Source organism: Phalacrocorax aristotelis, chromosome 3, assembly GCF_949628215.1.
Source record: "Phalacrocorax aristotelis chromosome 3, bGulAri2.1, whole genome shotgun sequence".
Classification (NCBI taxonomy): Eukaryota; Metazoa; Chordata; class Aves; order Suliformes; family Phalacrocoracidae; genus Phalacrocorax; species Phalacrocorax aristotelis.
In genome coordinates this window covers 79,175,976-79,188,454 of record NC_134278.1, presented here as the reverse complement: position 1 = coordinate 79,188,454, position 12,479 = coordinate 79,175,976, and the positions used below count along the sequence as shown (strand labels likewise).

The 12,479-nt window shown below is 36.6% G+C and overlaps 1 protein-coding gene across 13 annotated transcripts in view; it reads left to right on the top strand.

The window, feature by feature from the left end:
• CCDC88A (coiled-coil domain containing 88A) overlaps window positions 1-11,639 on the top strand; it is a 76,343-nt gene extending 64,704 nt beyond the window's left edge. For 5 of the 13 annotated variants that reach the window (XM_075088118.1, XM_075088119.1, XM_075088115.1 and 2 more), the window contains 6 exons: window positions 98-301; window positions 607-678; window positions 1,225-1,311; window positions 1,663-1,743; window positions 3,181-3,446; window positions 5,104-6,402. In XM_075088118.1, the coding sequence (XP_074944219.1) occupies window positions 98-301; window positions 607-678; window positions 1,225-1,311; window positions 1,663-1,743; window positions 3,181-3,446; window positions 5,104-6,126 (1,733 nt within the window). In that variant the 3' untranslated portion in view covers window positions 6,127-6,402. Of the gene's footprint in view, window positions 1-97; window positions 302-606; window positions 679-1,224; window positions 1,312-1,662; window positions 1,744-3,180; window positions 3,447-5,103; window positions 6,403-9,958; window positions 10,059-10,611 lie in introns of those variants that run through there. The other 8 variants (XM_075088127.1, XM_075088128.1, XM_075088126.1 and 5 more) reach the window with 4 other exon arrangements.
• The last annotated feature ends 840 nt before the right edge of the window (window positions 11,640-12,479 follow it).

The window sequence follows — 12,479 nt, the reverse complement described above, 5'->3', positions numbered from 1 at the left end:
TAATGCTTAGAAAACTGTCAAACGTTTTGCAATACAAAATAAGAACAGAAGCAAATACATTGACCATGCTGATCATTTGCTTTCATTTGCATCCCAGCCATGAATGACCTGGTGCAGTCCATGGTCCTAGCAGGAGGACAATGGACAGGTAGTTCTGAGCATCTGGAGGGTCCTGATGATATATCTACGGGTAAAAGGAGGAAAGAATTGGGAGCTATGGCCTTCTCTACTACAGCTATCAACTTTGCAGCTGTCAACTCCTCTACAGGCTTCAGATCCAAGCAGTTGCTAAATAATAAAGGTATAGGTAGAAGCTTTTTGCACCGTGATGTGACTATGTGTAACAGCAATTTCATAAAAGTATTGGGTTTGCTTATATTTTAAGGTTCTCAGCAAAAAGCAACTTGAATAATGTAGTTGCAGTGCTAAGATACTGAATATCAGGTTTAATAACTGCAGTTATAAAATATTTCCAGATTTTTCTTACAGAATGTTACAGAAGTAAAAATTGATTGGTTTGAAAAATATTTTAGTAGATTTTGCAGATGATAAATATTTCAATATTTTTCTGTGATTTTACATCATCTTTTATGTCTCTATGTATAGATACTACATCCTTTGAAGATGTAAGCCCACAAGGTATTAGTGATGATTCTAGTACAGGATCAAGAGTTCATGGTAAGATGGGAACTTTTTAATTAAAAGAATTAAGGATATATTACGTGAATGTTAACGAAGTTTGCAAAAAGTAGTGAATGGCATCGTTACAAGTGAGCATGTGTTCTGTGATCTGCATATCTCTTGAATGTGTAGTATCATTTCTTCAGATTATTCTTTTCTTTCTTAACTACTACATCAGATAGATGTTCTATATCTGTAGTAGAAAATATCTATGAAGTGCATCTGAACAGGATCCAAGACACTTTGCCTTTTAAAAATTTGTTTGGAGTTAATAGTAAAACAAAAGAAGTTATCATTTCCATCCTAAAAAACCCCCAAATCTGGTCTGCTTTTTCAATGTTTATTCTTCAGTGAAACCTGAATTTGTCATGTACTGCATTTTATAAAACCATTACATGCTCCTTCAAGCAAAGGTACGAAGTGAAAGCTATCGTAGATTATTTAGAAGTGAAGTTTCAACTCTTCTATACATACTTAAAATTAGTATTGAGCAACAAACATTTTTTGAAGATAATAACAGTGCATTTCCCTTGTATTGGATAGGAGTACAGGACATTATCTGTGCAGATGCTCTTGCTCCTCCTGTTCGTGGCATTTCAACAATGTGCAGGGTTCCTTGTCAAATCTGTTGTAAGTGACCTAATCACAAGCAGCTTTCTGCATGCCCATCCTTTCGTCTGTAAAATCCTGGTTTCCCACTAGCCAATCAGTTTCAATTCTAAATGTATGCTCTATTTCTCTTTTCCTCTCCCTTGTACCTTACTATTCCTGTAGTGCCCTTTTCTAAAGTGTCCTCTTGGACTGCCTGGAAATCCCTTCGCTTTCTGATCTGTAAGAAACCACTTTGTTGACAATGGGCATGCTCAGCCTGTGAAATAGTGCATGATTCCTGCCTCTGAGCATTCTGTGGTCAGAATGTAAAGGTACCGTGTCCTCTGCTAAAACTTTGTTCGTCATGGTGTCTCCTAATTTTCCGTTTAGCTTCCAGACCAGCCAGCCTTGATAGTGGCAGAACATCCACTAGCAATAGCAATAACAATGCTTCACTCCATGAAGTCAAAGGTATGCTGTAGGTGAATTTACATACATGCTTCATTTCCATTATTTTCTTTGTAAAATCGTCCATATAGGTTAAAGAACAACGGAAAAAATTCCCACAACACACCATGGTGTCTTTTTCTTTAACCATCTTAGAGCCTTCATTCCCCAAGTTAGGGGAGGATACAAGTATAAGCAGAACTTATATTTTTAATAAATATTAAAAGGGTGACATGGGTATACAAGTTACAAACTATTTTAAACCAAACCTAACCCAAGTAATGATGTTACAAAATAAGAATTCCCCCAAAATTCCTTTAAAATTGCTTATTTTTAAGCAGAGAAGTTGCTCCATTTTTTTTTCACTCCTTCCATCCTACAACATGTGCACTGCTGCTGTAAAGCTGTCTAGTGTACAGCACAAACTGGACAAAATGGCCTTTGTAATACCATCCAGGGAACTTTTATATTTTGTTTTTAAAAGATTAATAATGTTCCTGGATTTAGCAGTATTCTCTAAATTTCATACATTCCAAGCCTTGATATTTTTTGTTTATAATGGCCATTCTAGTAGGAGACCATTGTACATACAAACTAGAATAATGCCAACTCAGGACTTCATTTAATATTCATGGCTGGCATTTATTAAACAGCATCTCTTTGTTTGCAAATTTAGAGATGGATGCTAGCTTAGATTTTTATTAGTTTATTTTCTGTCTGATTTCTCCCTTCTGTAAAAGATCCTCTGACATAGTCCTTGCCCCAGTTTCTATACAGTATTAGAAATTTCTGCTGTAAACAATTTATCGTTCTTCAAACCTAAGTACATTTCTTAGGAGTAACATGAAGTAGGAAATACTTGATTATTCATCAGTATTTTTTAAGCAATTTGCAATTATTCAAAAATAAAAAGAATTAGTGTTGTGGAATTTATTTTGCATTTAACGCTTCCCTCAGGTCACAGATGTAATAAACTAGAAACAATGGCAGAAACTGTTGGAGAAGCAGCATTCCTAAATAGTTCTTGGTGAAGAGCTATGTTGAAGAAAATATTTTCTCTTCCATTCCATCCTTTGTATTTTGTTTAATGTAGAACTCAGTAGTAGTATATTAGAGTGTGTGCCTCACAGCAATGCTGAACGAGAGTGGCAGCATATCTTCAGCCTCTTGGAATATAGTATTGTATAGATGGAGGCCCAGATTATGAGAGAAAGGTAGTTTTTTGTATTCAAAAGCCATTGTGTCATGTTTAAAGAGCCGTAAGAGGTAAGTCAGGGGAGTGCAATTGTATTAATAATACATTTGGTTTGAGTAAAAAAAGGACAACTGGAATTTTTAGTATTTTAAATAGAACTTTTGTTACCTGAATCTGATAATGTTCCAGATTTGAGTAAGTTTATACTGTTTAACAGCTTTCATATATTTTTCTTACGGTATACTTAATACCATTTACTCCAAAAGCAGGTGCAGTTAACAATCAAAGCAGGCCACAAAGTCACAGCAGTGGAGAATTTAGTCTGCTACATGAACATGAGGCTTGGTCTAGCAGCAGCAGCAGTCCTATTCAGTATTTGAAAGGTCATACAAGGTCTAGTCCTGTGCTCCCGCAAAGAACGACTGAAATGTTGGATGGTCGTGGAAAACAGATCAAAATCGGTTCTCCTGGGAGTGAAGTTGTTACCCTGCAACAGTTTTTAGAAGAAAGCAACAAGAGTACCTCAAGCGAGGTTAGTTTAAAAAATATTTTCACTGCGTATTATGCCATATGTGGGCACAGAATTACTAGAAGATTTACAGTGAGTAGCATTGCTTTAAAACTTTGTGGAGATACCAGTTATGCCTACATTAAGTAGTAGTGTGGATTGTATCCTGATAAATGGTACTTGCTGTATTACACATGAAATGATTGGGAATTCCACAGCTTGACCCTTTCTGGGTTACTGAATTAAGTAAGAAAGTTGATATCTACTGCACAGAATTGTCCGATGTACTGATGCATGATACTACATCTGAACTCCTCAGAGTTCAGATGAAGGCCATAAACTCAAAGTGGGTTTACTTCTCCCAGTTCAGCACTTGTCTTCAGTAAGAGCTGTTGCCAGATTTGTCTTACATCAACAGGAAGGAAGATGCTTTGCTTCATTCCCTGAGGAGAGACTCCTGTCTGCTTCAGTTTTATCTGTTTAACTCTACTGGGCGCAAAAAACCTGACCTTGGAGCTCATTGAAATCTGAGAGGGATGACACAAAGAGAATGTTTCTCTAAACCAGTAGCAGTGTGTTAGAAGCCCAAAATCACCTTGTCTCTGCCAGTATTCCAATTTCTTCATTACTGCTTCTTGAGTAGATCTGTCCAAAACATAGAAGCGCTCTAGGATAAAGCAAGCCAGCTACTGTGACTAGGGCCTATGAAGAGTAAGGATCAGACGCCATCTATTTTTAATGACACAATTGAAATATAAAAATATATATTCACAGCTGAATTGATTGGGGTAGTCTGCGACCTGAGTCTGGGCCAAGTTTCTGGATTTCTTTGCTAGATACTTAAAATGTGACAGGGATTTTTGTTTTAAGCATTAGACAATACTTTCCTGGCAATAGAAATTAAAGAAGCCACCTGAGTCATCAAGTCTAGTCCACTGCTGTTCATGAATCACAGAATCTCTTTCATAGCATCACAGAATCATTCAGGTTGGAAGGGTATTCAGGAGGCCTCTTTCCAGTTTTCTGCCAGAGCGTTTCCTTAATGCTCTTGGCTTAATTCTTTCCAAATGGTCTCTTACCATTTTGAAGAAGACTGCAGTCTTTCTCCACTGAGTCTGTGAATAGAGTTCACCTAAACTTTTTTTTCCTAGCTCTCAAGTCTCTTCTCCAAAAATTAAAAATGGGAAGCTGTCCAGTCCAAATTTAGGCACCAAGGGTGCCTAAAGGTCATGTGCTTTGTATTACTTTCTGAGGTTTTTGTCTTTATTATTTGAGCATATAGAGAAGTTAAGCCTTTAGCTCTTGATGATCAGTATAAGTTAAAATAATAGTCCATGTGCAATTGCTTAGGAAGTATTGATGAGTGACGGTAGAGGGCAAGTGGGTGAGAAGATGAACCTGAAGTTCTGATCATCTGATTTGTTGCATTGATCAGTATTACAGGAACTAATTCCAGATAGTTATGATCCGTCTGACACCTAGCTTTCAATGTACTTGCTTGTAAGCTGTACAGAAAACTCACGTGTACCATAAATGTTTAATACTGCTTTTAGATCTGAGAAATCGGGAAAAAAAAACCCAAACCCTTTTTAGAATTGTTCTTAATTTACATCCACAAAGATTTCTTAAAAGATCAAAATTACAATTTATAAATTTCTAAGATGTTTCATATTTTTGACAGATGAAATCTACAAGTGAAGAGAATCTTTTAGATGAAGTCATGAAAAGCTTATCTGAGTCTACGGAGCTGACTGGAAAGGAAAAGCTAAGAAAACAGCCATCTGCTGGTTGTGGTATTGTGAGATCTTTAAGTGTAAAAAATACAGTTGATTTCTCAGACGGACGATCCATTAAACCAGAACAACTGGTTAGGCCCAGCCTTCGTAAAACTGAAGATACCTACTTTTCTAGCTCTCCAATAAAATTTACATCAGGCGCTCAAGGGAGGGCCAGATCAGTTAAAGAAAAGATACAGACAACTGTATCACAGCGACAATCAAGAGATTGTAATCCTTATGCCACCTTACCTCGTGCAAGCAGTGTGATTTCTACGGCAGAAGGAACTACTCGAAGGACAAGCATTCACGATTTTTTGTCTAAGGACAGTAGGCAGCCTGTATCAGTTGATCCAGCACCATCCACCGCTGACAGAAGTGTTCCATCAACCTCTAGTGAGTACTCAGCACACCAGTTATCCTCTACTTTTTTTCACTGTGTGGCTTACAGATTAGATTGTGTTCCACAAAAAAATGCAATTAATACAGTTAAACCATGTAATTTAGGATGTCACTCTGATATGTCTAAGACTTCAAGGATGGAAAGGTCAAATTTTTGTGAGAGATCTTTGCTAAGCACAAGTGTGTTTAATGATAAAGTCAGTCTATCTGGTAATGACAGCACAGGATCACTTACTGTGGCTCAGCCGTTTTTATCGCTTAACACTGAATTAGTCAGTAATATAAGTGGATTGCCTCAAAGATCTACATCAAAAACAACTGATCAGGCAAATCTGTCAGCATTTAGATCAGTACTGAGAAATCAAGAACAGCCTTCTGCTAATCAGAAATCTGATCCTAGAACTGACTGTAGGTCACTAACTAGTGAATTTGTTCCTACCACCTGTGTAAACACTAGTGAGGCTGAACCCCCACTACTGGTTTCTGAAGATAATAAAACTCTGTGGTATGAGTACGGTTGTGTATGATAATGAAGCTGTATTATTAAATATATACATAGTCTGACATATAGGTGTTCTTCTCAATGTCCACTGGATTTAGAGAAAATTTCACTACAATATAAAAATAATTTCTTGTTAGACCTGTGGGTTGTTGTTTTCTAAGAACAATGGCATAGGGCTCAGTTGTGTACTCTAGCATGTTCAAATGTAAAATTGTAACCTCACCAAAGTTTGCATGAAATATTAATTGCACTGTATATATTTTGCATGCCTTTATAATACAAGCTATATTTTTATTCATCACGCATTGCAAATATTTTGGTTTCTTCCTGTATGTTACTGAATGCATGTTATACCAATCGCATGCTGCATTGCCAAAAATGGCACAGTGAACAACATACTTTCCGATACAAAGAGTTACCTTTCAGTTGTGCTGGTGCTTTCAGATGTGTCAGTAACATATTGATTATGTATTTGGAGTAAAAATACTTTTTTTTTTCTCCCTTCTTTCAAAAATGAGATACTAACAAAAAGAAGCACTTAGATTTCAGTGTCTTACCCTTTGCATTTATGCCACGTCCTGGCATAAATGTACTTTGCACAAGGAACAAGTTGTAGCCCAATAATTGTGTGCCTCTAGCTTGCACAATAAATATGAATTACTGTTCATAATTGTTAAAATTTTTGAGCATTAATAAATACAAAGGCTATTCATAATCCTTAACAGAAATAATTCTGATGGAGAGATAATAAATAGTCACGTGATATACAGCTCTTGTAATGAAAAAGTGACCCTTTCCACCTTTTCCCTTTTGTATGCTTTGTCTTTCCACGTCTGGTGTGCAAATGTGGTGAAGTGTACGGTTTTATTAGGAGTCAAATAGCAGAGTTACACGAGACTCCTTGTGGTGTATGGTAATAAAAACCTGTATTGATTATGGTGGAAATTAATTTTTTTCTCCATTATAGAAGTAACAGTAATACTTTAGAAGACAAGATGTGTAACAAAATAACAGAAAACCTGTTAAATTAACACAGTTAAATAGAAGAAAAAATAACAAAAGTTTGCCTGCAAAATAATAGGAGTATAGCAATGTTTAAGTGAATAACTCATTAAATCCCGGGTGGCCAGCTAAAGAGAAATGTAGAAAAGTAATTACTTAATATGCCACTGTCTCTGCAGTTGCTTGAAACATCTCAATTGTAAATATAAACAGAGTTTAAAATCGTATCATACTTAAACTATAATTATGCGAGGCTTTAGACATTAGCACTATTTTGCAAGAGGAAGTAGTTATTGACAGTTATTTTAGGCCAAAATTACATACGCTATAAAAAAAACTGCATGGAAATATATCTAGGGGAAAAATATTTAAAATTGAAAGTAAATATTGAAAATAATTAATGTCATATTCTGATCTTTACTATTGAATTTATTTTGACAGCAGTTTTGTTGGCAGTCATGGCACTGCTGTGTGGGTTGAACTTCAATTCCTTAGTGTTTAACTAGGGAGGGGTAGAAGTGCTGCAGATGCCCAGTTCCTCAAGGTAAAGCAGAAGACATCCCGTATGTTAGCCTGTAAGGTCTCCATTTCATACAGGAGAACTGTTAATAAAATGCAGAGATAGCCCCTTCTGGAGCTCCAGCTGCGTTTCAAGGTGGGGAAAGGAACGAGGGGAGAAGACTGGATGTTTCAAAGACACTCTGTGGAGGGTAAAGTTATTGTTTCAGAATGTAAAGCAGCCATCTCTTACCATGTCCGCAGGCATCCATTATTATTGGGTTGATCTATTTCTCACTCCTCTTCAATGTTGTTCACAGAGTGCTGTTAGGTTATTGCTGTATCCCTCTAGATTTCTCTCACCATTTTAAAAAAAACCAAACAAATCCATATCTGAAATATTATCTGAATTTCACACACATTTACTCTCGCACAGTGAGATCAGTGTTCTCGTCTTGGGTCGTGTCACTTGATCTCATTTCTATTAATGCAGATCTATAAAATAAACACATCTGTCAATGTGTTTGAATTAGCCTTGAGATGAACAGTGCTGTTGTCTGAAGCAACGTGTGCAGGATGCACGTTGCAAGTTATTTAAGGAATTGTAAAGAAAATCATCTTAGCTCTGATAATACTTCTTATAAACTTACGCTGTGCTGTCAGTATCTGTATTTTTACTAACTGATGGCAAACCCGTGTCTTGCAGTGAGACTGTTGTGATTAGAAGAAGGTTTGTAGCTAGGTGTAGTATCTTCTATTCAGATCAACTGCTATTGTTTGAGCAGTCGATAAGCTTTCAGGCATGCCGTTATCTCCTTTGTCAGCCTTGTCTCCCTTAGGTCCTTAGACTGTCGCAGCTACAAAAAATACCAGTGTTGTCTCCAGATATGTTTATTGCAAACCTGCAAACCCTCCAGCGCGACCGCTGAACCCCAGTTGTAATCATGAGCAAGGCCAAGGCCTAAAGAGAAATTTTAAAGCTTTACCCCTGTGGAGGGAAGTTAAAGCCTGCTATCAAGTCAACAAAATACTTTTTTTTTTTTTTTTTTTTCTCTTTCCCCAGCCACTGTCCATGGGGTGCTTCAGTTTGCCTTGTTTCCTTTCTTGTCGTAGCACTAAGCTTTCACATACAAACCAAATCTGATAGTGACTATTGACGCCTGATATTTAATGCCTTTTTAGCCTATATTTTACCTTACTCCATTGCGGGTAGGCAGCATTAAAACAGCTTCTCTCTTAAACACAAAGGGTTTCCAAATAACTGAGTGTTAATGTCTTTGAACACTAGTGTCTCAGATCCTCTGTGGGAGTTCTAGACTAACCGTGTCCAGCTCAAGCTACTCATTTGCAGGGTTTTATACATCTGTAATGAATTGTATTTTCAGTTCTGAGGATCAAAACTTTTTGTGCTCCTATTTGTGCTCCATTGAGTTCAGCTGCAGCAGCAAAAGTATTCTGCTAGAGATTTTTTAATGTTTCTGAAAAATAAAATAGTTGACATTTGTTTTCTTTTGTACATAATAAACAAATGTTTTCATGCACAGGAGGATGATTTTTCCTCCACTTTTTGGTCTTTATGCTTTACCAGTAGCATCATGGATGTCTCTTTTGGTCTGTCCAAGTAGTGGAAGGATCTGTGAAATTCCTTTCAGACCCAGTTGCTGCTGCTCCTTGGCTGCTCACATGGCTGACTGTAAAGCACATGGTGCACTTGCTCATTCCTTGGTCCCTTCTGCCTTTAAAAATGGTGTTAGAACTTTGCATGGTAATTATAAACACTAAATATGTGGCTGCTGGCAAAAAAAAAGTTTTTGTTGTTCAGGGTCAATAATTTGCTTGCAGTTAAAGGTTTGCTTGATGCTTTGCTCTAAGTGAATAGTAAATTAAGGTACTACATTTTGCACGTTCCAGCTGTTGCATGCAAAGATAATTTTCTGTTGCGCAGAATTGAATGCGAACATTTGTGTCAGAGTGTATAGCAGGTAAAAAATGCAGAGATGAGTTACATTCTCTGCGAGGTGCAGTCAGCCTTGATTACATCTGATTTTTTTCTTTTTTTCCCTTTTCATACAGGCAGAAACTTAGAGTTAGTGTATCTGAAAGTCAAGTATATCTGACTGTGGCTTTGAAAATAATACCTTGTTGTTCTAAATGCTAAGATGAATTTTAACTAGTGTAGCTGAGTAGGCATTTCCAGTGAGTTTCTTCTATCCCTCTCCTCTGTCCTTTCCTCTAAAAAAAAAAAAAGTTTATATATCCTTTTGCTCTACTAATAAGTAGAATGTGTTTTAATGCATGAGGGTTTTTTTCATGTCCTGATAAACACAATGAATAACATGAAATGCTTTTCTCTGCAGATGTGGAAGCTATCCCAGAAAGCAGAAATTCAAAAAGCAGGTCTAGGGAGCAACAAAGCTCCTAATTCTATTACCCACTACATGAGATGTGGGCCAAGTGGTGAGTTTCCTGCCCAAAATGTAAATGAGATTAATTTCATTTACAACAAACTAACAGCATTACATCTAAGAACAAGTGCGCATTGCATTAACCAGATGTACATACTGCTTGCTTAACTGGCTTCTATCTTGCTTATTAGTTAAGCCAGAACAGGTTGGTTTACAGCAGTTGTTTTGCCTGTGTAGGCAGCGAACTTCATCCCATTTAGCCTTTTGCCTGTAAAAATTACATTTATTTTTATTTTTCAATTCTCTTGAAGAAGAAAGTTCAATCACATTAAGAAGTAATACTGAAGTCAGTTCTTAGAAAGGGACAGATAAATCTAAAAGAATAGCTTAACAAAAAATACGAAGTTTTCTCTACTACAAGGAAACTGCCTTTTTATAAAGCTTGTCTTTGGCGTACTGTCCTTCTCTTGACTTCATTAAAATACCTTTGATGCATGCTATTAGTGCTGTTAGTTCTGTTAGTGACTTAACTCTGTATTTTATACTTCTACGCTTTAAGCTTTTTCTTATGTTCTTTTCTCTTTCTGCCTTTCAACTGAACACAGAGAGAAAAGTGTCCTTCAGTATCTCAGTGTGAAGCCTTTATATCTGAAGTAACAAGACAGCGACTGTAGGAATCATTAATAAAAATTAAGGGAATTTTTTACATTCTTCGTGACTAGAGCAGGCAAGAAATAAAAACCTACCTACCTACCTTCCTTCCTTCCTTCCTTGAATCAAGGAGCTCTACTGGAGTCTACTGCCGCAAATATGTAGATGGTCTTAGGAATTATTGCACATTGCACTGTTAAGATCTACTGAATAAAGGACAGTTCTCATCTCCCTAAGGACCAAGAATTTTAAGGTCTCAAGAATTACTCCAGAAAAAAAATTACTGCTTTCATGTTCTGTTTATGAAATTAGCCACTGATTTGCTTAAGCTTCTGCTAACAATTAGCCAAAAAACCCCATAACTAGCAGTTTTTATTGACTTCTGTAAATGTAAAATAAACGCTGTAGTATTTTGTTGAAATTGACTGTATATACAGATACAAAAACCTCACAGCTTACTGGCACTTCACTGCCTTTTTTGGTTAGCATAATCTGCATGAAATTGCTCCTAAAACAGTTTATGCTGGTTTTTGTTGCGTACTGCGAGAGAAGAATTCGTTTACATACATGAAAAAGTTCAATAACTAACAAAAGTGGGAGTCATGGGATAATGGTATTACATAGAAATTGTGTCATCTGTGTTTTTTCACATTCCCAAGTTATTCTGCATATATATATGTCCAGATGTTTCTGATAGGAAATTGTCAGGTATGACTTTTCTAAAACTTTTAATATAAGGCTGTTTTTCAACAAATGGCATTTCCAGGATAAGATTATCTTACGATGTTTGTGTATTGACTTTTTTTTAATTGTTTGTCTTTTGACATGAGCTGACTGTGGCTTAGGAGGTTTACTGATGGCAAAAAGAAACGTAAATAATGTCAGGCATTTTACAATCAGTTTCCCTTGAGGTCGTCTTCTATTAGCAAGACACATTCTGTTCATTACTGATTTATATTAAACTCAAGAAATGTTACTGGCACATTCGGTGGTTGCATACATTTGTTGTCTTGTAAACAATCACACTGAGCTCAAAGGTGGTGTACATGAATTTATAAGCAGATCCAAAATGAGTTACCATAATTCTATTTTACTACAAACCAGTAAGCACATTCATATTCCTGTTCTGAAGGGTTAACTGTGTAACCAACCAGTGTCCCATCTCCCAGCAGGCACGTACATAACTCTCACCTACAGCTATCTCCATTCACCTAAGTAAAGGTAAGCGTGACACAGTTGCAGAATGAGGGTTGCAGACCACTGGAAGCTGATCACGCTGCTGCTCAGGCTGTGCGGTTGAGATGCTACAACTTCAGCTTAACAACAGCTTGTTTCTTCAGCCTTGCAGGTTTTATCATTTATAAAGTCTCAAGCTGTCAGGGAGAGTTAGAATAATTTTTCACTGGAGAGAGAAAGCAGTTCAGCAGATGCAAAGGCATACTGGCAAGTCATTTTTAAAATTTTACTAAATTTTTGTCAAAAGGGGGAAAAAGAGGACAGTTCAGTAAGCTTTAGACAGGGGAATTTTCTTGTTTTTTTCACTTAAAGTGACTTCCTTCTGAAAGACGTTTTATGCTGAAAGACGTTTTATGCTAAAACGTGCTAAAAGTTCTAGATCTAAACAGAATATTTTGGTTTTACAACACAAATACTTGGTTCAGCCTAGGATTGTTTTCACAGAGAATTTAAACTTTTTTTTTCCCTTAAGCAATAACAGGACCAATCTTGCAGCTCTCCACCATACAGAATATCCATTTTTCATCTGAAGATATTTCTGGTATTACATTAAAATCGTTGGTTGATTTTAATTACCAACTCGCAC